Source organism: Salvia splendens, chromosome 16 (assembly GCF_004379255.2).
Source record: "Salvia splendens isolate huo1 chromosome 16, SspV2, whole genome shotgun sequence".
Lineage (NCBI taxonomy): Eukaryota > Viridiplantae > Streptophyta > Magnoliopsida > Lamiales > Lamiaceae > Salvia > Salvia splendens.
In genome coordinates this window covers 19,437,515-19,462,548 of record NC_056047.1, presented here as the reverse complement: position 1 = coordinate 19,462,548, position 25,034 = coordinate 19,437,515, and the positions used below count along the sequence as shown (strand labels likewise).

The 25,034-nt window shown below is 38.1% G+C and overlaps 3 protein-coding genes across 3 annotated transcripts; all 3 read right to left on the bottom strand.

Annotated features, from left to right (window-relative positions):
• Positions 1 to 14,242: 14,242 nt before the first annotated feature.
• LOC121770316 (serine/threonine-protein phosphatase 7 long form homolog) lies at positions 14,243 to 16,009 on the bottom strand. The gene is made up of 5 exons (XM_042167066.1): positions 15,381 to 16,009; positions 15,226 to 15,313; positions 14,701 to 15,147; positions 14,356 to 14,619; positions 14,243 to 14,251 (listed from the first exon to the last, which is right to left on the bottom strand). The coding sequence occupies exons 1-5, from the start codon at positions 16,007 to 16,009 to the stop codon at positions 14,243 to 14,245; spliced, it is 1,437 nt and encodes a 478-aa protein (XP_042023000.1).
• Positions 16,010 to 17,244: 1,235 nt separating this feature from the next.
• On the bottom strand, positions 17,245 to 17,502 carry LOC121771440 (polcalcin Che a 3-like). The gene has a single exon (XM_042168226.1). It carries the CDS (start codon positions 17,500 to 17,502, stop codon positions 17,245 to 17,247), a length of 258 nt encoding a protein of 85 aa, XP_042024160.1.
• Positions 17,503 to 19,871: 2,369 nt separating this feature from the next.
• Positions 19,872 to 24,775, bottom strand: LOC121772228. Its single transcript, XM_042169238.1, has 8 exons — positions 24,160 to 24,775; positions 21,974 to 23,575; positions 21,710 to 21,868; positions 21,565 to 21,619; positions 21,233 to 21,381; positions 20,542 to 20,628; positions 20,311 to 20,439; positions 19,872 to 20,210 (listed from the first exon to the last, which is right to left on the bottom strand). Exons 1-8 carry the CDS (start codon positions 24,229 to 24,231, stop codon positions 20,085 to 20,087), a joined length of 2,379 nt encoding a protein of 792 aa, XP_042025172.1. The 5' UTR covers positions 24,232 to 24,775; the 3' UTR covers positions 19,872 to 20,084.
• Positions 24,776 to 25,034: the final 259 nt, after the last annotated feature.

The following is a 25,034-nucleotide window of genomic DNA, read 5'->3' as shown; positions in this document are numbered from 1 at the left end:
CAAAAGGACTTGATAAGAGAGCTCGTAAGAATCAAAAGGACTTGATTAGAAAAGAAGACAAAAATTTAGTTATGGAGAGAACTGAAAAACACGTTCAATCTGTGAGAGGAGATAACGAAAATTCTGAATAAAAATTAATTAATTTGTCTTCTCCCTAATCTCCTTTATATATATAGAGTTATAATGGGTTAGATTAGGGATCCATGGAGGTCGGACTTGGGTCAAACCTGTTGGACTTTTACTATGTAAATTGAGCCCCAGTTTAATACAAGTCCAACAGAATATTATTATCAGCCACTACAGTAAAATAATATTGACTGCCCGTCCAATCCAAAATTATGAGTGGCTGATAAATGCTAGTCAAATAATTATGATTGACTGCCCGTCCACCCAATCATAATTATGAGTGGCTGATAAAATAATATTGACTGTCCGTCCAATTTCCTGTAGTGGCTGATAAATTAAGGGCCTTACCTCTTTAATTTATTATTTCCTGTGTTTAAGATATAAATATCCATTAATTAATTTATGTATGCTATTTGACTTTAATTAATTAATATATTTTTTCCAAGAGTTGTCTAGTTCAAAATCTTTATTTATTATTCTGGAATAAATTCCAACCGTCCGGATTTTTGAATAATAAAACCTTTTTCGAACACCTCTTGAGGATATTATCAAACTGGACTCAGCCAGCACACGATTCATTGCAATAACAATACTAGCACCTCTAGATATTGATCACCACTACCCAAGGTATCAGGATTCTTAGATTGCAAAAAATCCATACTATTGGATAAATCAAAGTAGTGCATAATCAATATCGTATGTTCAATGTTATGCCAACCATGATTAAGAAATAACAATCACCGAGACCTCGTCTTTCAGTAAATAGCAAGAAAGACTTATCTTAACTGTTAGATCCTTCAGTGCTATACCACACCAGTGTCGTTTATTTCCTAAGGTAAGGAAACATGCGGACTAACACTACAACCTTTCACGATAGGTAGCCAAAGTCTATCTAAGTTGTGAAATTCTATTTCTCTTCTACAAAGGACCGACTGTGTGACCTTCTGTTGCAGAAGAATTAGACTTATTTGTTTCTTATGCATTTAAATGTTTGAGAAACATCTTATAAATGTATAAGTAAACACCAATGTGATAAAATTACTTCTTCTCGCCTTGGGTTAAAAGTGGATTGTAGAATTTATTATATACAAGCAATTCTATTCGTGCAACATGCTCGAAATATGCTATTCAGTATACCAATCCTAATATATTCGATCCAAGTGATTGCTAATTTCTAGACCTATTGCATTATCTTTTAATTTTTTTTAAAATTAAGTAAATTTGGATTTCATGGGATTTTAATAAATTAGGGATTAAATGGATAATTGAATTAATTAGAACAAATTTGAAGGGATTATTGTCTACTACACTCCTATATATTCCATAGGGGAGTTTGAAGAATGTATGCACAGAGATCTGTGGCAGACTACATTGTTGCATTTGAGTCATACTTAGCCCAGCTGCCCGATCTTACCGACAACCAATTTCTATTTTTCTTTTTAGCGAGGCTTAAACCACATATTTGACTACAGTTAAGTGATCCAATAACTTATTCGGATGCAGTTAAGATGGCCACGTATGTCGACGCCTTTAACCTGTCCGATTAATAATGACTTCTCCACTCATCGTTCCTCTATACTACATTCGAGCCACCCTCTGTAGGGACACTCTCGACCAACCCAACATTCAGCATCCTACTCGCTCAATTCCTCTGCAGTGCCCAACTTTGGTACCCCCAATTCCACTTTCCCATATTCAGACTCAGCCTCATCGTTCGCGTTTTCCTCAGGGCAGCGTCCCAATCACTGGTTCAGAAACATGTCTCTCAGGAGGAATACCAGAAACATAGGGCAGCAGGCACATGTATCCAATGCAGCCTCAAGTACAGCCCAATGCATCGCTATCCACCCAAAACTCTCCTAGTAATTGTCCTCAATAAATTAGGGATTGATTGAATAATTGAATTAATTAGAACAAATTTGATGGGATTATTGTCTACTACACACCTATATATTCCATAGGGGAGTTTGAGAATGTATCCAGAGAGATCAAAGTTATTAGGCGGTGAAAACCGAGGACTCGGTGAGAGGATTATTATCTATTTTATTTCCAAGTTCTGTTGGTTCTTGTTTACAAAAGCTTGAGAGTTACTTTTTGTTCTTTATCTTCGAGTTGTTAATTCACTGGTTCTTAACAGCCTTTTCCCTCCATATCATAAATTTGCGGACCTAACCGTTGATGAGTGATAATTCTTAAAACTGAGAAAACATCCCAACGCAATATAATGTTTAATTGAGAACTATTAAGAATGCACATTTTGTTGCCAGGTGATATGATATTCGTTGTACTTTTTATGTATATATTACAAAATCATTGATGTGAATCAAAAATTGTTACTACATACGTCCGACAAGGATATGGACTCTTTCCTTCCTTTTTAGTCTGTCCCACAAGAATATGCACTTTCTAATTTTGAAAAGTCTTTTCTTTGTAATGAGGTGGGACTCATTCTCTACTAACAATACTTTAATTACTTTTTCTCTTAACTTCTCTCTTACTTTACCAATTTTACATTAAAACTAATGACGAACCTAAAGTACATATTATTTGGGGACGGATGGAGTATAATTTTAAGCCAAAAAAACTATAAAATTTTAAACACTTGAACAGACATTGAAGTAGCCCCCACCCACTACCTTTTCCTCATATAAGCGCTCAACTATAATTTATCTATGCCTAAACTCGATCAGTCCAAAATGCAAATCACAAGTTCATTTTCGATTCTACTATGGATTTGGAATCTATAAAGTGAAGATCATATACTCAAACATATTATATTCCATTGACACTTAAGAGAATAAACAGTAAATGGAAAAAGAGAAACAAGGCAACAATCATCGTACAATCTGCTCATGTGTGCAAACCAACTACTCCCTCCGTACTAGAGGAATTTCTTTTCAGCACGGAATTTAAGAAAAAATATTTTAAACGAGTTAAGTAAAAGGAGAATAAAGTGGAAAAGGTAAAATGTAAAGAGATAAAGAGAGAGTAAAGTATTTTTTGCCAAAAAAGAAAATGACTCAGCTATAGTGGGACAATCCAGAGCTATAGTGGGAATACGATTTAACTATAGAGGGACGGAGGGAGTACAATAAACCCAGCGCAAATGTTTAACCATGAAATGGGACTCAATTACCCCTTTGTCACAAACTACCTCGTCCCTTAAAAATATAGAAACTACTTCCATTTTGGGTCATCCCTTAAAAATAATTTTTTTCTAAACTTTTTATTTTAGGACGTGGACCCCCTAATCCACTAAACTATTTCCACTACCTTTTTTCCTAACTTCTCTCTTACTTTATCCATTTTTTCTTCTCATCTCTCTTAATTTATCAATTCTTTTTCCTTACATTACCAATTGTGAGTTAAAACTCGTGTCGTTTTAAAAGTTTCTATTTTTCAAGTACGAAGGTAGTATTAGTTTGAAAGCATAATCATATCTCTTAAAGAAGAACATTGTCATACATGTCAAGCGACAACACAACTACAGAAAAGATGAATCATTCGCATATAATCTATCAAAACAACACAGATTTATCGATGTGATATAGTATTAAATTAATAGATTAACAGAAATCCTAAAAGCCCTTTCCATAACCATCCATAGAAGACGAAACCCTAATTAAGAATAGAAAGCAAAAAAGGAGGACAATTTACGGGCATAATTAAGGGTGTAGGATAAACCATTGCAGCAGCAGCCTTGACGCCGAGCTTAAGGAAAGAGCGGTGACGCTGGTCTAAGAGGTGGCGTATTCTAGAAGCTGCCGCTTCCATCAATGAGATCACTTGCTTTCGCATCATAGCTCCACACTCAAATTTGTCATCCAAAACAGTCCTCTCTAGTGGTAGACCCTGCCTCCCTTCTATAAGAGAAAATATTCACTAGTCCTTCCATACAAAATTGCACTATGAGTTGGTGTGTCCAACTAATAATTCTTTGACAAATGGAAAAATTGACCACTACTCCCTCCGTTTCATAGTAGTGGAGTCATTTTATCATTTTGGCATGTTCCATAGTAGTGAATTCATTTCTTTTTTTAAGTAAATGTCAACACATTTATTCCCATTTACTTTATTCTCTCTTCATCTCTTCACCTTTTTTATTTCCTACTTTATTATTTGTTTACTTATCTCACTACTGTGGAACGGAGGGAGTATTATCTACGGTAAATTGCTTAATAGGTACTCCCTCTGTCCCACGAGAATATCCACTTTTTCCTTTTTAGTTCGTCCCACAAGAATATTTACTTTCTAATTTTAGAAACTTTTTTCTCATTGAGGTGGGACTCATTCTCAATTAACAATACTTTTATAACTTTTTCTTTTTATCTCTCTCATACTTTTTTAATTGTGCATTAAAATTTGTGCATGAATGGGCATGTTTGTGTATGCGTTCAAATTGGTGCACGTGTGGTGCGTCAACTTGGTTAGGAGAGTACCTAGACCTAGTCTTGTTGATTCTGAGCCTAAACCTAGTATTAAAACCTCAACCCACTTCTACTGGCTAGTATAGCGAAGTAAGGATCAATCCCATAGAGATGGAGAGGACGTGTATAAATGCTATGACATCTTGAAGTTGGTTTGCTACCACGCTTTATCGGGTTGAGACTAAACTAAGTAAACTAAGATGGAAGAAGATGCTAAATCTAAACTGACCAAGAGGTCGGGTGTGACTTAAACTAAACGATGAATTAAAGTATTGTGCAAGAATAAGTAGACATTAACTATTTGTGCACCTAAAATGAAAAGCGGCAGACTAAAACTTACTAAAATTGGACTTGACAAAAGGAAAAAGGATCAGGGACCACTAACCCTAACCAATTACCTAGTGCAGAAAAGCTGAAAAGTAACAAGGACTAAAAGCATAAAGCATATTTTTGGTCCCAGGTTTAATTCGGACATTTTCTTCTTCATCAAGCTAAACTCAATAAAATCGAACAACTTTCATATCTGAATCTCAAAGCTCAGAAACTTAAAAATGCAAGATCTAACTCAGAAACACAACGAAACCATATTCTCTCAAATCTAAACAAACTGACTAACATAAAAGGGTTTTCTAAACAAATAGCTAGAGATCATGCAACTAAACCGAGGAAGACATGCAAATACGTAAGAAAACCATAGATCTATTCGTAACTAGGCATAAATGGAACGAGCAGTTAAATCTAAACCAAAATCGATTCAAAGAAATATCACAAAGGGAACGAACTATAAAAGAGTGCTTGTTGGGAGGTAACCCAACATTTTACACTTCTTTTATTTTTCTTTAACTTTGTTTTTGGAGTTTAATCTTCGCTTTTGTCTTATTGAATTTTTGCAGCTACTGGACTCAATCCAGCGGCCGCTAGGAGTGGCGCACCGGTCCGCTATCACTTTTATGGATCGATTTGTACTCAACACTTCGACCGTTGGGAGTGGCACAACGGTCCGCTGGAAATTTTATGCAATCCAGCAGAAATTTTCAACTTTTGTTGGAATTTTTTACTCTGTCCAGTCGTAGACAAATTTTTCACGGTATCTTTATTACTTTATTAGATTTCTCACGTCCCAACCAACTATACAAACTTATTCTACACTTGATTTTGAATAAGTTTGGGGGGGATGACGTGGTGGACCGTGAGATTAGGATTTTTATTTTTATCATGTTTTCTTGGTTAATTTTTTTTCTTTTTTTTTGTTGTTTCTTTTGTTTTAAAAACCCGAGGTGAATTGTGAATTGTGTCATGAACATAACATGGAGAACTTTAGAAACATGCATGTGTAGGGACATATTAGAACGAGTTTCCAATGATATAATGCTCTTATCATCTTTGATTAAGTATGACTTGATGCCTTGATTTGATTGTTTGATGAAAATGTGCCTAATTAGTGAATTACTTATTCGCCTTGAATCAAACTTATACCTTATAAGATTTGAGCTTTAATTCTTACTTGTGTGATTTATCTGCATGCATGTATATGTTTCTAGAACTTGCTGCCCGTCTGCCTAAGTTTACATAGTGTTTAAGTTGATAAGAGAAGATGTTAGACAATCTTTTCGTAGCCTACTTTTATATCTAATTTTTTTACCCTTTTCAAAATATCTTTTACCCTTTTGAGCCAATTTTGAGCCTTTAAGCCTATTCTTTGGAAGCCAAATTAGTGGGGAAAATTCGTTGGGTTAGTTGCTTAGAATTTTTATATCTTTTGTGAAGGAATTGGAGAGATATGGAGGAAATAATATAAAGTGAAAAAGTAGTGTGCTAAAATGTAGATAAAAGTGCATCTTGTGAAATGGAGAAAGGATCTATAAAGGATCTAAAAGGATCAAAGTGTGTTTGATCTAGAAATGATGCATATTGTATTTACAAAAAAAAGAAAAGAAAAAGGAATAGAAAAAGAAAGGAAAATCAAAGGAATTTAGGAAATGAGAAGAAATATTGACAGAGTCTAGAGTTTACTGAGATTTGAATTGTTGGTTGGGTGCTAAGTTTCATATGGTAGAAATTGATCACTTTTGCTATGATTGGGTTTAGTCACTTTTTGGCCAAATATTCCTCGCCTACCAAAGAGCCTACATTACAACCAAAATAAAGGTCTTTCGGACTTTTGATAGTTAATCACATCTAGTAGAGGAGGGATTAGACTTTGAGCAAGCTTATGGTAAACTTTGCATGATGTATGATTTTAGTGCATATACACTTTTCGTTATACACTTTGAAAGTGAGAGATACACACTTCCCATCTTTAGGAAGTTTAACCACTTGTGAGTGCATGATTCCAAGGTGATATACGAGTTAGTAATGAAAGTGCACTAATAAGTCATGCTTGATTTGATTTGTGTTATTTCATGCTTAGTCTATTTTTCTGTAATTTGAGGCAATCATGACGTCTAGTGTCCATTATTTGGATATTTTATCCATTTTGGGTATTTTGACGTATTTTATGAGAAATGCGCAAAAAGAGCTGAAAAAGAGCATAAAAAGGTCATAATCCGGAAGCTGGAGCAGATGCGCAACCCAGCCAGCCGCTGGTACACACCAGCAGACGCTGAAAACCAGTCGAGAGAGTTTGGAACCTGCCCGCTGGGCCTGTTCACGCGCAGCAGTACCAGTTCAAACCCATTTTTCTAGTGATTCTAAAGTCCGATTAGAGCATTTTACATACTATTTTGTTCTTCTTTGAAAGAATTTTGCGATGGTACCTTGAACATCTCAATAGGGGTTCAGTGGAGAAAGTTATGGCCATTCTACAAAACGTCGCGCAATGCTGTCAAATGCTGAGTTTAGGCGGAAATTCAACAAAGAAAGAAACTATTACCTTGTGAAGTCAAATATTTTCCTTAACCTATGGAGCATAGAATTTCCAACTTGGAGGACACTTTTTTACCAAGTTTAAACATTTTTTAAGCCTATATATACCCCATAACCTAATTCATAATATTCACACATTCATAGCCTCCAAATTTGGGGAGCCCCCAAGGCTCCTCCTCCACCCTTCAACCCTAATTCCTCCATCCATCATTCCATCCATCATTCTTGGAGATTGGAGCAAGGTAAGAGAAGATTAAAGATTGCACAACAATTCGTCATTGGGTTTTGTTTGCTTTTTCTTTATATTTTGTACTTTAAATTGTAGTTTTTGCTATTTGTCTATGAGTAGCTAAACTATAATAATTCTTTGGATGTAGTAACTTTTATAAGTTTATATAATTCCATTTTTTTGGTATCTAGTTGCAAATATATTTCCTGTGTTCGATATCCCGTTACTTGACCTTTAGCTATACTAGATCCACCCTTTATGCTTGAAGGTATTTTTAGTGCTAAAAAATAGTGTATCACATAGTATGGTAAGTCTTGTAGAGAAAATAGGGCAATTTCTATGCGTCGCGTTTTCCCAACGGGCCACTGCACTTTGTCCAGCGGTCGCTGAAATTCACCTCGTAGCTTCTGTATCACGATCAGCGGTCGCTGTACTTGTTTCAGCAGTCGCTGAAATTACACCGTAGCTACTAGATCCAAATCAGCGGTCGTTGGGCGTGTTCTTTTTTTCCACCTCTATTTTTCGAAGTGGATTGCTACAAGAGTAGCGGTCGCTGGCAGAGGTGCAGCGGACCGCTGGCTAGCTCGAATACTCCAGATTTTTATCTTCGACTTTTTGCTATTTTTTTAGGTTCTATTTTACACATTCTCACGAAACACATCAAATTTCCAAAATAGATAAAATATGCAACTTTGACATTCAGAACGGACCAAATAAAGGCCCTAACACAGTGCAAAATCCTACCGTATCAACTATGCTTCGAGCATTGACACCAGAAAGTCCATAATTGGTTATGTGTTCAACCTATTTGGAAGTGCAGTGAGCTGGATGTCTACACTTCAATCAGGGGTGGCTTTATCCACTACAGAAGCGGAGTACATCGCACTGACTGAAACTATCGAGGAAGGAATTTGGCTAAGTGGAGTTGGGATTGCAGTTTGGATCAAGTATCACTATCCTGTGTGATAGTAATAGTGCGCCAAGCTCAAGTGCATCATGAAAGGACAAAGCACATCAACACCACGTGGAAGCATCAAGGACATCACTGAAAGAGGTGACATCAAAGTTGAGAAGGTGGGTACGAGGATAATGCTGCAGATGCTCTCACAAAAGCGCTTCCAGTTTCGAAGTTCAATCACTGCTTGAAGCTGGTACACAGTTACCACTAAGGTGGAGTTAGGATGATGGAAGACAACACTTGAATCATTTCATATCCAAGGTGGAGATTGTTGGGATATGTACACTAAAATGCCCAAGTTGGGAGCAGCTGAAATGAGCTAGACCAAAGGCCCAATAGTTAAGTCCAACAAGTTAAAACTGATTCTCAAGATGGACAGCCTTGATCGAACGAGTTTGAGCTGAGCCGTTGAAATCAAACTCCAAAAAGAGAGGGATTTGAATAATTTGAACTTAGATTTGCATAGATAAGAACAAGAAATCGAGAAAGAAAGTTAGATCGAGCCGTGAAGCTTCATTGCTATTAGTTTCCAGTTTCACATTGAGTTTTGTGAGAGTTGTTATTTGTTTGTTCTCGCAACATCAATTGTACTGTGTACACTTCTTCTTGGTGATTGAGTAAAAGTTCTCGTGTTAGTTTTCCAGTGGATGTAGACTTTCGTCTATCCACATAATTGATCGCGTCCTTTAGTTTTATCATTTGTCAATCGCCAATTATGAACATATTTTTATAAATTACAAACGCTCGAAAGATGTCTTGCAATACACAACACTTTGAAAGGTTGCTTCTTTGAGTTTTTGCCAATGGTTAATCGAGGGTCTACTTCAAAGAAGAAAATCATTAATCCCATTACCTTCTCTCCTTCAACCACGTTCTTCGGCTTATTCTTCGTGAATTCTTAATCACATCGACGAAGACCATATCAGTATGGATGAATGAGTGAGTGTCGAGAGTTATGGAAAGAGATGAGAGAGGTGTATGTTTCGTTTCTAATCTTGTGCAATTCATTGATTTTTTATGAACATAATAACTGTTATTACAACTGGGAAAAACTATTTTAGAAAATACCATTGTTCCCAAACTAACAAACTTGGGTTTTTTTCTTTTTTTGTGCTAGAAGAAAGTTAGCATTCCTAGTTTGTTCTAGACTTTTTTTTTGTTCCAGATTTGGGAGAGACGCATGACCCTCATGCGTCTCCTTTTAATGAGACGCATGACGATCATGCGTCTTTCATAAAGACACATGAGGGTTATGCGTCTCTATTTTTTTCCGTTTTTTTTAAAGACGCATGAGGGTCATGCGTCTTACGTAGAGACGCATCTCCCTCATGCGTCGCTTATTTTTTTAAAATTTCACCGACGACGCATGAGCGTCGTGCGTCTTAGGGAGAGACGCATGAGGCTCATGCGTCTCTAACTTGCTTAAATCTGTGTCCAAGGCAGAATAGGCAGAATACGCGAGAGGTCTAGAGGAAGACAAAACGTGCGATTTCCTTGGCGATTTCTGGGCGATTCCCTTCATATTTCTGTAAGTTTCCTTCAATCTTTCAACATTGCTCCCGTATTTGTTATTTATTTGCATATTATTAGGGTTTTTGATAAATCTATTGTATACTTACTATATTAGGGTTTATTGAACAAAAATTGTCTTTAATTGTTGTTGGTTTGTATATATATTTTTGCAGAAATCATGCAAGTATACGTGAGTTTATATTGGGGTGGTAAAATATATCAACTTCCTCAAGTGGGCATTTGTTATGATCCTCCTCGTGCGAGAGCTTCCATCGTATTGGATTCATGTGTTTCATTATCTGAATTAGCTGCAATGATATGTGCTAAGATAAGAATAGATTCAAACCAACACTTCATCGAAATATCTTGGAGGCATTATTTCTTGGGTACCGGTACGAGTTATGTATGTACTGCGGTTGACAGTGATCAAAGTGTGTTGTATATGTTCAATGCGGCTCTAAATTCTACTCGACATATTGAATTATTTGTTGAGTATTCGTCTGTTGGAAATGCCTTCATCCAACCAATTGTTGATCATGGTGTTGGATCATCTACGAGGTTTGAACCTTTGAACATGGATTGCGGTATGAATGAGCAAACAGATGTTGCAGATGCTGCTGATGTTGGATTGAATACTCAAGAGACTGTAGAAGAGCATGCTGATGTTCATGTTGTACGAGGAGACCATGATGATCCCGAATTGTCATCATCATCGTCTGATGATATTTTAAGTGATGATTCCGGTGCTGACTCTAGTGATGAGGAGGTAGTGTATAAACCCGTCGTGCAAGGTGAACAACCACTTCCAGAATACGTGCACACTGGGTTGAACTATTTTCGCAACCTGCCGAGTGGTCCTTCTGAGGCACCTGAAGTTGGTAATGAACGCAGTACCATGTACTGGGATGAAAAACACCCATATCGGATTAATGGGGGAACAAAATTTGATAGCAAGCTGCATGTGAAGACTGCTATTACTATGTGGAGTCTGAGGCAACACCGGCAATTTAGGGTCGTTGAGAGCAAAGTAAGAAGGTGGCATGTCGTGTGTAAATATCCAGCAGGGAGGACAGAAGATGGGACAGCTATTATCAGCGAGACCGACGCTGAAAAAGCGAATGAATGTCGGTGGGAAGTTTCTGTTACACACATGGCCCATGATGATATGTGGGAGATTAGGAAGTAGCGGGGACGCCATAGTTGTGAAGGTCATCGTAATGATAGAGGACATGCTAACTTTTCATCACCAATGATTGCTTTGTGTATTCGCCATCAGTTGCTAAAAAATGCCGAGTTTAGTGCCGCAGCTGTAAGAAATTTTGTTCATGACAAATTTCATGTGGTAATCAGTTATAAGAAGGCATGGTATGCACGGAGAAGGGCTTTAGAGATTGTGTTTGATGGATGGGATGAGTCATTTAGGGATTTGCCAAGCTACATGCTTGAACTGCAGTATAGGAATCCAGGCACAATCGTTGAGTGGAGGCATAACGAGTTGTTGAGCCAGGGTCGTACAAAAGTGTTCTATTATGTGTTCTGGGCACTTGGGTCTGCTATACATGCTTTCCAGGAGTGCCAACCTGTTTTAACAATAGACGGGACTCACCTTCGAGGAAGATTTAAAGGTAAGCTGCTTGTTGCTTGTGGTGTTGATGCTAACAAGAAATTTTTCCTATTGCATATGCCGTTGTTGATGAAGAAACTGGCGACAGCTGGGAGTGGTTTTTGGATCATGTCAGAATTCATGTGGTGAAGTACGAAAGGGAGGTGTGCATCATTTCGGATAGGCATAAAGGAATCCTTAAGGCTATGCGTTCTGATGAATGGAAAAAGCCGCTGATATGTCACCACAAATTTTGTTTGATCCATGTCAGGAAAAATATCTTGACAAAACTTAAGGGTAAGGGCGGTAAAGCGAAAGGCATGATATGGGCATTGGGTGTGACAACTCAAGTACATGCGAAGGCGACGTGCACTACGGGAGGAAAGTCTTGTTGTGATACACGAGCTCAACAAAGCCAAAAAAGAGAATTGGTCTCTTTGTTACGATGATGAACTGAGATGGGAGGTGCCCTCAACAAACATGTCAGAGAGCTACAACAACGTGTTGAGAGGTATAAGAGAGCTGCCAATTAGAGCTTTGGTTAATCTGACATTTTGGAGAACAGTGGAATGGTGGGCAGATAGAAAGACAGAAATACAACATACCGAAGGTCGGTTGACCCCGTGGGCGAGGGACAAACTTGATGAGAATGATGCGAAGAGGCAAATGCATTACTGTTTAGTGCTTGACCGAGAAATAGGTCATTACCAAATTCGAAGTCGTCCACGTGTTGAAAAAGGACAGGCAAAGGGCAATAATAGACAAGACGTCGAGTTCATGGATTCAAAGTGCAGTTGTGGGAAGTGGCAAATGTGGAGAGTTCCTTGTTCCCATGCGTGCACCGTTGCCAGAGATCGAGGTAACTCTATGTTTGAACTCATTGATAAACACAACCACAAAGCTACATGGGAAGCACAGTACTATGGTGTCTCATTTCAAGCACCAAGACATGAAGACTATTGGGCAAATCCTGGATGGAAATTGCGTATCACACCTGAGCAGTTACTTCCTCGAAAGCGCGGACGAGGCAGAACAAGGAGGATTCCTAATCAAATGGATGTCCGCGAGGAAGATGAACCGAGAGCACCCCGCAAATGCAGGAATTGCGGCGTAGAGGGGCATGACCGTAGAAATTGCACAGTGGGTCGTGTTATGTAGGATCCTCCCGACGAAATTGTTGACATCTGCAGTGCAGGTATTTTTCCTTCTCAATTTTTGATTGTATATATTTAATTTACCTTTGTATGAATGGAATAAGAAGATAACTTTCTATGTTTTTATTTTGTTTAGGAGCTGGAGACGAAGGAAAGGAATTAGCATGACAAAAATGTGTTATGATGAATTGTAGTTTGTTCTATTTGTCACTAGTATTTTAGTTAATTTCTTGTGTTTAGTTTCAATGAATGGTTGTTTTTGTGTATCTGCCACTCACAAGCACTTGTGTTTCGGAATATTGGAAAATGGAAAGTATTTCTCTCAAATCCACTGAATAAAAGTAAAATGTAGTTATAATTGAAGTAGAATCGCCCGATCGGGCGAACTCTCTGGACTCTGCCTGCATACAAGTTAGAGACGCATGAGCATTATGCGTCTCTATATACGACGCATGACTAAGACGCATGAGGGTCATGCGTCTTATATAGAGACGCATAATGCTCATGCGTCTCTAACTTGTAAGCAGACAGAGTCCAGAGAGTTCACCCGATCGGGCGATTCTACTTCAACTTTCGCCCGATCGGGCGTTTTTTATTCTAAACTTTAATTATATCTTTTCTTACTTTTTTTAAAGCTTTCTTTTCTTACTTTTTTTAAAGCTTTCATTTCTTTCTTTTTTTTAAAGCTTTCATTTTATAAATGTTGGGGCAAATTATTGTTAGTTTTATTTAATTCACCAAGATATAATCCTGATGCAATTGATGAAGAATAGAATATAAACATGACATAATTGAAAATAAATAACATGAATTTGAGCACCAAACCATAACATACATATCCAAATATCATATCATATGCAACAAATGCACAATCAGTTCCATCAATTCGAGCAATTCCACCCTCATTCTTCCTGGAGGACAATTATACCCTCATTCTTCACTGCCTGACTTCCTGGAATGTGAATTTAGTAACCAATTGAAGATTCATAGCTATGAAAACTTAAATAAACAAAGTACCTGAAAAATTGCTACTTATACGCTGATGGAGTATATTTTGACGGTTCAACCCCCTTATTCTTCCTGGAGGACAATCTCTTGTACACTTTGCTCACGAGCTTCCCAACCCCGCCTCGTGATGAACCCTCTGCAGCAGGTCGAGGTTGGATACAGATGCTCTGAACGTCTTCTTCCTCATGTGCCTCGACAATGTTGTCATCTTCTTCTACTCCTTCATCATCATCCTCTTCTTCAGCTTGTACAGGAGGCACGATCTGATAATTCTGGAAGAATGAATCGACCGACGCTCGGGCCCCACTCCATTGCGGCGCGTCCTGGCTTTGTGAATATGGGCGACGATGCCAATCGGGCTCAGGCTGGCTAAGAGAATACAGGGGACGCTCCCACTGTGACTGAGACTCATGCGCCGGGTGTGAATACCACTGGGGTGGGTCATGCTCTTGATACTGCGGCTCTGGTGCTACATAATCGGGATGCGGCTGGGACATCCTAAACTGCTTTGTGTAGCCATGTCCCACGGTCCGAACACCAGGCGCTCCACGACGCCGTGGAACTACTTCTTCTTGATACGGCATGACCACATCCTGATGTTGAGAAGCGGGGTACTCCATGACATCACTGTTGTTCATAGATTCGAGGACAGTTCTAACAATATCTCGAATCTGGCGCACTCGTGGGTCCATTTTGTCTTCCGTAGTTAAATGGAAAACCCGCTGAAAACCCTCAACCTATACAAAAAAATGATACAAATATCAATACGAAAAAATCTATATTACATGAAAGCGTATAGTTTAATATAACAAACTTACAAATAGTCTCATCGAAGCAGCCGACTCGTTCATCCCAGCAGTGGCCTGTGACCCAGGCTGAGTCATGTATGTCACGGTAATCCTGTTATACCACGCCATATAACCCGGGCTCATGGGAATATTCAAGGACATCGGTGCGGCGTATTCAGCAGCTTGGAACCTTTCGTACCTCATGTCCCACTCCCCAATGTAGAACTGATGCGTGTTTGCCCAGTTGTTGCCCTTCTTACCACGGCGATCATTTTTGCCTAAATGATCGGCGTTCCTTAGCATCCTGTCTACATTCTGCGGTATATCCTGGTACCGATTGAACTGTCGGCGCACTCGTCCAGGCTCATGGGCCTCGACATAGGCCCAACATACCAAGTAGGTCTCGCACAGAGAGCATCCAGTCACATCATTGCAGTAGTCAGGCAGTATGCAATGTGCGTATGGCGTCCAGATAAACTACAAAACAGCAATGCAAATGCCAAATTAATTCCATAATAAGTTCATAAATGAAGTCTAAACCGAAATAATATTCACCTGGCCAGGTCTAATCAGAGATATTTGGTCACGGTAATGCTCAACCGAGTATCTAGGAGCATTTCCTATCTGCGTTGTTCCTTTCCACCTGTACATAAAATTGATGTAAGCAAATAACCCAATATGCATTAATAAATAAATATTTACATATATACCTGGCGCCACATGGTGTATATGGCTCGTGCACAACTGGTCCAATGAACGCAGGCCTCAATGTGGGCATTCTTTCCCACGCCCATAGCTGCAGAAGGATCATAAGCCCGCCCAACTCTTTTCTCTTATCCATGGAAGCCTCGCACAGATAATGATAAAGGTAGGCCAATGCCGCACTTCCCCAACTAATATTCTTCACCTCTTCCGGATCCCCAAGCCCATTCAACCACATAAATGGCACCTTACACCCCGTGGTGTCCGGTAGAATGAGACCTCCTAATAAAATTAGGGCATGGATACGTGCCCTTTGGATGTATACGTACATAGGTAGGTCATCACCCAGAGGCATCCTTGTCTGGTTGACCAGTGCGGTCATCAACAAACCGCCTTGCTTTGTCTCTGTTGAAGTATCTGGTATCCATCCCAATAGATCGCGGCACTTGCTGGTCCAGTCTGGAAAGTTGACATGATAGTCACGCCCTGTGAAAACGCGACCCTCCGCCCTCAAGCCCCAAATGGCTTGCACATCTTCCAAGGTGATCGTCGCCTCACCGATCGGTAGATGGAAAGTGTGCGTCTCCGGCCTCCAACGCTCAATCAACGCCGTGATCAGCTCGTTGTCCACCTTCATGGGCTTCCCACATTCGATCACGCCTTTGAAACCAAACACGTCAAGCCAATATCTAACATTCTCGTGAATTCCGACGTCCCAAGTCTTGCTTTCTGTCCTTCGGACTTTAAATACTTAGGTTGTGCCCTCTTTCATGAGTTTATGTGAAATGTGATGTTTCTGCATATTTAGCAAGGATGGGTCTTCGGGTCCATATAATAATTGTCCACTAGCACTTGAAGTCTCCATCTAATCTAAGTACATATTCACGAAACAACAATTACAAACTCACATTTACAACACATATTACATATCCATTCAAATTCATCGTCAAAATAACAACACAAATGATTGATTCACTCCAATTCAACACCATTCATGCTTTATAAGGCCTAATTTACATATAAATTAAAATATGCAATTCAACCTATACTTTATTCTCCAATAACAACTAAATTCACAACACCAAGCATCTCAAATATATGAATAACTATACAATAGAATGATTTTAGCCACTAAAATCCATTACAATTAACTAAACAACAAAAAATCGGCCAAAATGGAGCAATTTTTTATAAACCCTAATTTACATAAATTAGGGGAAATCTAAACAAACTATGCAAATTAACAACAAATAAGGAAGGAATGTTGAAGGATTGAATGAAACTTACCGGAAAACGAGAGGAAATCGTCGGATTCGCCAAGAAATCGCCAAGGAATCGCCAAGGAAATCGCCTTTGTGTCTTTTCTCTCGCGTATTCTGTCTATTCTGCCTCTCTGGGAGCTGATTTAATTCGAAATAGAGACGCATGAGCCTCATGCGTCTCTCCCTAAGACGCATGACACTCATGCGTCGTCGGTGAAATTTAAAAAAAATAAGCGACGCATGAGGGAGATGCGTCTCTACGTAAGACGCATGACCCTCATGCGTCTTTAAAAAAAACCGGAAAAAAATAGAGACGCATAACCCTCATGCGTCTTTATGAAAGACGCATGATCGTCATGCGTCTCATTAAAAGGAGACGCATGAGGGTCATGCGTCTCTCCCAAATCTGGAACAAAAAAAAAGTCTAGAACAAACTAGGAATGCTAACTTTCTTCTAGCACAAAAAAAAGAAAAAACCCTAACAAACTTCCTTCATGATACACGGGTATATAAACATATCAACATCTAACACTCATTAACATGTAGCTTCCACAAACTTCATGACCCTGATATAATAATAAGATCATTACCAAAATAAAAATAAGAAAGGCTAGAAAATCTTGGCAACATCCCTAATTAAGCCCCTGTTGGCCTTTGCGAACTCTGTGAACTCGTCTAACGATATGAAGCCATCCCCATCGGTGTCCAGCTCAGCCATCATCCGCTTAACTTCTTCAACTGAAACTGAACCGAGTGCCTTGAGGGCCTCACCAAGCTCTGTGGAAGATACTTTCCCGTCGCCTTTTGTGTCACAACGCTTGAAGATGCGCTCACGGTCTTCCACATCCTGTCGACTTTCATCAGCCATTTTTTTTAGGGTTTTTGGCTTTAGGCCATCCACAAGGCTGTTCTTATACCGTTCCTAAACCGTTCCTTAAAGTACTATTTGCTGGCCCCACTGTACTTTTTTACTCCATTCCTTAACTAAGGAACGGAACCTGCAACCCTCCGTTTCTTAACCGTTCCTTAAATTACTATTCATTCAATTTCATTTTTTTTTCCAACTCAATTCAATTAAAAAACACACTTTAATAAAAAACAAACACACTTTATTAAAAACACACAACATAAAAACAAAGTTACAACTTAAACTTAAAAAATAAAAAGCACACACTTAAAATCCTAAAAAAATAAAAGTACACAATTTTAATAATTTTTTTTATTAAATTCGAATTTTAAAAAAAAAAGATTTTTTATTAAATTTTTTTTTTATTAAATTCGAATTTTAAAAAAATGAATTATTGCGTCACCGTGACGAAACCCACTCACGGGGCAGCGAGTGGGCGTCACTCGTGCGCTGAGAGCCCGCCACGTCGCCTCGGCGCGTGGCGGAACGTGTCGTGCCGCGTGCCGCGTGCCGCGGCAATGACACCCGGCACGGCATAGGCACGGAATGGCGACGACACGGCGGCTGCAACGCGTGCCGCCGCGGAACCGTTCCTCCGGAACGGCATAGGCACCGCAACGGCACAGCGTTGCGGGTGCTCTTAAAAACCAAAAACTTTCACCAAATTCCGGTTTTTCCCACAAATTATGAGATTGGTTTTTAAAATCACGAACTTTCACGTCCGTGAAATATTGTCCAGTTTTTTCATTTTGGTCTGTCCGTGAAATGTTATCCACTTTATTTTTATTTCTATTTTTGGTAAACGGTCCACACTTTCCACTAACTCTTTAAACTATCATCTTTCGTGACCCTCACCCGATCCAACCCAACCCAACCCCAATCAACTTTTTAATAAAATATTCATTTCTCTTTCATCCACATATACAACACCCAACTTATTACAACTTTTACTTCCATCCATGACCCCAACTCAACCCCAATACATACTTTCTTTTTCATATACTTGTAATCAATATAAATTTTATAAATTTATTCAAATATAATAAAAACTCATATAAAAATTATATAAATTATTTTATAATTCAAATTTATAATAAAAATTATTACACATTCATATAATTGAAATACAACATACTAAAAATACACAAATAAAAGAATAATAAATAATAATAAATAATAATAATAATAATAAATTAAACATAAATAAAAAAAATGAAGTAGTTCACGTCAGTTTTTGGAATAGTGGTTCACATGATTTTTTTTTGGAAGAATAAGAATAGTAATCGCTTAATAAAATAAATTAATAATTAAAAGTAATAAAACATTTTAATGTTCAACCAATAAAAAATGTGACATGTAGACTTATGCCTCACTTTTTGTATGGGTCCACTGACCAACACCAAAGAAGGAGGGGGTTGAGGTAATTGATTTTAGAATTATTATTATTTATTGCTATTTTGTCTTTTTATGGGTGACCTTGGTTGATGGATGGAAGTAGTCTTACACTCACATTCTATTATAAAACTAATATATATAAATGTGGGACCCTCATTACATTAACATTTTCAATTTACTTTTTCTTTACCTTTCTTAAAACATGTGCCAAGTCAAACTTGAACAATATTTCATGAACAGAGGGAGTAATACAATGAAGATTTTCATATTAGTGGTAAACTAGTGTGAAGCCATAATTCATATTAAGTGTGTTTACGTATTTTCTATGTTTTTTTGTCCAATTAACTTCGTTTTTGTTGTTTTAAATATTTGATAAACACTTATAACTAAAATGAATTAATTGGAAGAGTGTCGTGAGAGGGTTGTGAGGTTAGCTGATTATGTGACCGAGAAATTTATGGAAAGAGCTATTGCTATTGTGAATCTTTAACTAATCCAATTATTACTATGTAATGGAAACTCTACTACACTCTATTGGCATCATGCCAGCACACTCCATTGAAAAGGCATTGAAACACACGGCTACATGTGTAAGTTTAATTTAATGGTTGCCCCAACATTTAACAAACTTCACATATTTTTGTTACTACTTTTCTACCTTGTTACTACTTCACAAGTTTAATTTAATGGTTGCCCCAACTTTTCTACTTTTCCTTACTTAGTTTCTACTTCAAAAAAACAAACAATTGTGGAACTAGGAATAATTATTGTCACATACAAAATGTATAGTAAAAAGAGGTTAAAATGTACATGATTAAGGCCTCCTCTTCCCTTTTTTAAAAGCAAAATATATTCTTCATATTTTTAGCACCTAAAATATAGCATTTCCTAAGTCCTACATTCCATCTTCTTCACATAAAAAGCATGGCTGAAAGTGGCAAAGAAGCATGTAAATACCTCATTAATTTCTAATACATCAAGAAAGTATACAACATAGAGATGGCGCGTGTAGAAATGGCTAGATTGTAACGAGCTCTAAACCACAGAATATCTACACTAACATTGTACAGGGGAGCAATTTATTTCAACCTGGGGTTGTAAGCCTAGATATTAACTTACCATAGAACCTTTTTAACCCTTTTGTATGCTCATGATTCGTCCTCGGCCGACCAATCAGATTTGCCCGTCTTTCCTTTATTTTTCAGGAAATATCTACTCAAGTTCTTCTTCACATAATCTTGGTTGATCTCAAACACAAAACTCATCCCCCTTATCTACAAATGCAGCAAGTTTCAAAATTTATGTATACTAAACATGTACGTTCGTTATTAAGCAGTGGCAAAGCAACATGGAAAAAACAATTCAATAGATTACCTCGATCATGCAACTTGTGCTAAGGTTCAGCAACTGTCCACAAGCTACTGCAACGCCATTCACCAACACTGAACTCTTACCTAAGTTTTTTAGAAAGAACGAACCATCTGCCTCCATTTTGATAATCGCCTGAGTGGATCCAAATGAATGCGATAATTAAGTTTCCAATTTATAACATGCTCATCCTATACATGCCTCTACTACTTTAAAAAGTAAGATGCAAAACCATACCTGCCGCCTAGAGATTTTATTAGCTCTTCCTTCTTTCCTAAGATCAATATCAACATCCATATCATCAGTTGATCTTCCAAGTAAAACCTGAAAAAAAAAGTCAAAATCACAAGAAAAGAATCAACAGCAAAGTTTTACCAATAAATAACGTGTAAGGTGCAAAGAAATACGTATGCGCATGATTAGAAAATTACGACTATCAAGGAACAGTTTTATCAAAAAATTGGTGTGCACAGTACTGTAAGTCGCAGTGAACCCCAAAAGGCCCAAAGATAAGGAATTGTGATCATAAGACACAGATCATCTGATATTTATGCTATAATAACATTCATGACATCTTGTAGCAAAATTCATAGTTTAACTTGGAATATTCAATCAGGGCTGCCTAGTTATTGTATTTTGATTGACGACAGATAAGTCATCAAGAATATTATTAAATTTGAAACTTATCACATGAATGAAGCACTTGCTCTGGATAGAGATATAGTACGATAATTTTCAAGAATGCAGGAAGGTTAACAGATATGAATGCAACAGTGACTCAGAGTTCAGTAGATGCATTTCCTGTTCAGTATTTTCCCATCAGTTTAAAGTTTGAATCGACGTATTCAATCACTTTTCTTCACATTATATTATAATATGCGTGATAAGCAATCAAAAAGAGAATAAAAAAAGGTAGTGTCTTCAACACCTCGGGTTTCGTGATGTAATGCCTCAAATGGCGGCCATACAAGAGAGCAAGAGCTTCGTGTGATGTCATAGCCCTTCTCAAGCAGGATCGGGCACCTTGTTCCAACCTTATGATGGTTCTCTTGGTATCATCATACTGATAACTTGGAACTGAAGAGTCAAGAGAACAAATAATTGTGCACTAAGTAAAAAGAGAAGGATCTCTAACAAGGAAAAATAAAATCAGGTAAAAGCATTGTTGTGAAGTTTAGCACCCAAAGTTAATGATAGAAGTTCTTCGTTAGGATACGGGAAGAATTGAGTTTATCAACCAAACAAGAGAACTGGACAAACCTTGTCTAACAATGCCGGAGTCTTGATCGTATGGATCTAAGTCCATTTCTAGTATCTGCATAGAAGACATTGCAAGATCAAAATTGTAGTTTCTTCAAATCATTTTGGGAAGAATGAATTCATGTAGACCGTCAAGATTCAATACCATGGCTTCAATGTCCGAAAAATAAGGTACATCGTCATCAATTCCAGATTCGACGTCATCTGACTCATCGTCAAACGCTGATTCTGTATGTTGGCTTCTCGAGGGGCCTGTTTCTATTGATTGTATTATATTAATGACTGTTGCTGAGTTATGTCCAGCCTGTGTGCAAAGAGTAATTGTGTAAGCCGTAGATGGTAGTGTTATAAACTCCCGACACGGTGGTTCAAAAAAAGGAAGAAAAATGAATTTAAGTGAGCAAACCACCTTTATATCAACACCAGCAACTTCTTTCTTGACCAGACTATTGCTGCATTGTTTTGGAATTGCATACTGTGATCTACCTTTAGTGGAATGTCCAATGTTTTTCGTAGCAAATCCAGGAAGTAAAGCCTGCTCTCTGGAATCGTGAAGTTTAGTTTTGGCAGTATGACCTACAAGCGGGTGTACCGCCTGTGTGCCCACCATATGAGGCCACACAGAAGATTTTGCAGATTCATTTCCTTTCATCGAGAATTTTAAACCTTGTTCATAATCCTTTTGATGAGCAGATGTCATAGAACCCATGGAGTTTGTCTGTGTTGTAGAAGAACCAAATGAAGTAGATGGATGTATAAGCAAGAATATATCATCATTGCATGGAATTTCCGTGTCCTCCGTGTTCAAAGTGCAGCAGATCTTGCCACCACCGAGTCCAGTAAAATCTGAAATCAAAGTTGACTTTGAAGGTGCATCAACCTCTGGCTGGCAATTCATTGGTTGGTCTCCATGAACAGAGGACGTGGATACTTCGGACACCACGGGTGTTGCACTAGGAGCAACCGAAGGAACAACTTCTGCAACGGTCACAGACTCAGGTTCAGTTTTTGCTTTATCATTTTCTTGACCGTCTTTGATAGAATCTTGGGCGACTGCACCAGTACTATCAGTAGTACAACATTTATTAGCTGCACAATTTTCGTCAACGTCCTCCAACAATATCTCATCCTCATTCGAGAGGTTCAGAAGTGAGTCTGGGTCACCATATTCACCGGTGTATACAGTTGAGCTATTTTCTTTATCCTCGGCCTCATGCCTGATTGTATCTTCAGCAATCCGATCTGCATCTTGCAAGCTCATGCTAGTAGGTACTGAAGAAGCTGAAACGTCCTGCATTCTTCTCCAGTGGCGCAAGTGAGGCTGATTGGGCTCGAACATGATTGTTTGTAGAGAAGAAAAGCCATCCGAATTTGAGGGGTTGAATTGTTGTCTACCTTTAAATCCAACAGAAGAATTATGAGGATTCTCATCAATTGAACTTTTTCTGTTTTTGACATCAACCTCTAAAATATCATTTCCACCTTCTATTAGTGAGGAAGTGGCATCCCCATCAAGTCCATAGCCTCCCCGCGCATTATTTGCACGTGAAGCCACAGAAATATCCCTTATCGTACCATGAAAGGCATGCCGCAAAATATCTATGTCTTCTTCCTGAAGTACTAGATGGTCGGATACGTGCATCACTTGTTTCTGAAAATCAGTACTTTGCTCACTGAATTCATGAGAATTGGGCTCAAAAATTCCCAAATTGCTGTTGCTGAATAATTCATTACGGAATTGCTTTCTCATGGTATAATATTTTCGACGGATGCTCGCATGTTTCCTCTTTTGCGCAACCTCTTTACTTCCTACGGAGTTGTTCTCAGCTCTGTTAAATTTCGATGCATGGTTGATACCAGAAACCTCAAGTTCAAAGATTTGAGCAGCAGCTTGGGCTGAAATATCAGGATCATAGAGAAGAGAGTGCCATCTCTCTCGCAACTCTCGTAAACTGTATCTACGAGAAAATAACACTGCACCTTTGGCAAGTGCTTCTAACGATGCACCAGCCTGAGATAAGAAAAACAAACAGTATTATAGTTTGGAACAGCAATGCAAACTAAGAGCACAATTTTTTCTCCATCAACTAAAAACCTAGACCTTCAACCAACATCAGGAAAATTGGCATTTCTCTTCCTTTGATCGATTATTATGGCGACTTTTTATGACTAAAAGAAGAATACTTGATATAGCATTTATTCGAAGAGCAACTGGAAAATCTACAATCTGCACAATTGTTGCACCAGTATATACATGTAGCAAGAGAATGCAGTTCCAATTCAACGACACTCTACATTCCTAGTCGAACAATCCAAGCGCTTATTCATTTATCTTGCCATGTAAAAATCACATCAAAACTATGCCTACTATGAAATGAAATAATTTCCAAATACTATAAATTGCTCAGATATTGCTAAACCTATAAATCCTATGGCTTTTCGCCTGAGCATAAGTGCAAACTGGTTCAGTAAATTATCACCACACAAAATTATTACAGAAATCACCACCCAAAATTGGGATAAATATGAGTGTTGCAACAGCATATATCACTCAGAATCGCAAGTAATTCAACAAAATTCGACAATTGGGATTACCTCAACAGCATTTTTCAGCAAGAGGTCATCTTCAGGAATCCACTGAATTGACACCGTAGGAGCCGTCGCCATACAAAAGCAGCTACTCGTGAACCCTAATTACCCATTCCCACTCCACCCAAAGCTGCAAAATCCCATTCCCACTCCACCCAAAGCTGCAAAATCCTGCTGATTAGATTAGCTAACGCTAAGAGAAAATTTCACCGAGGAATATCCATGGAATTCTGAGCTCTCGGCTCAACACATTCAAACGCGGTTGTCGTGAGTGACAGAGGAAATTGGTACAGAGAAATCCAAACCCTTTTCCCACCCAATTCAGAAGGGGGCGAAAAAAGATTCGATTTTTATCGGAAAATTGAAAATGATGACGTAAATTATCGCAATTCGTAGCTCAATTGCGGAGATGCTGGTTCAAATCTCCATTGTTGGAAACACTAACCACCCATTTGCTGCGAGATTTTGAGGATTTCACTAGATGTTCCCTCTTTGGCCTATGTTTGACTGTAATTTTAGTTCATTTGAGAGGGTTTTGTGGTGATAGAGATCTAATGTCGAAAAATTCATCGTTTTATTAACTGCCTGTTTGATTAAAATGAAATCGACGTGACAGATTCGATTTTTTTGTGAAAAGGAAAATAAGATTGATTTCTCTTTGTATAATATGTTTACATTTCAGTTATCCTCACTGATTTTGGGATTATGGTTGGGTTTCAGTTAATTTTAAGTTGTTTAGGAAAGTACAAATGTAATTAACTCCATTTAATACAAATTAAAGTCACTATGTTCCTATGCTGAAAGAGCAATTATGACATTTCTTTGAACTTAAACCACAGTGCCAATAAAAAAGGAAACTATGGGGAATTATTTTTTCTTAA

Bases quoted from the DNA above. Each gene is read 5' to 3' on its own strand.
- LOC121770316 (XM_042167066.1), bottom strand. From the start codon at position 16,009: ATGAAGGTGGACAACGAGCTGATCACGGCGTTGATTGAGCGTTGGAGG. The intron at 15,314-15,380 runs GTATATATGTAA...TTTTATGTACAG, and splicing joins TATACACCATGTGGCGCCAG to GTGGAAAGGAACAACGCAGA. The intron at 14,620-14,700 runs GTAAGTTTGTTA...TTTTTTGTATAG, and splicing joins CTGCTTCGATGAGACTATTT to GTTGAGGGTTTTCAGCGGGT.
- LOC121771440 (XM_042168226.1), bottom strand. From the start codon at position 17,502: ATGGCTGATGAAAGTCGACAGGATGTGGAAGACCGTGAGCGCATCTTC.
- LOC121772228 (XM_042169238.1), bottom strand. From the start codon at position 24,231: ATGGCGACGGCTCCTACGGTGTCAATTCAGTGGATTCCTGAAGATGAC. The intron at 23,576-24,159 runs GTAATCCCAATT...TTCTTATCTCAG, and splicing joins TGCTGAAAAATGCTGTTGAG to GCTGGTGCATCGTTAGAAGC. The intron at 20,629-21,232 runs GTGTTGAAGACA...TTTTTTTTTCAG, and splicing joins ATTACATCACGAAACCCGAG to GTTTTACTTGGAAGATCAAC.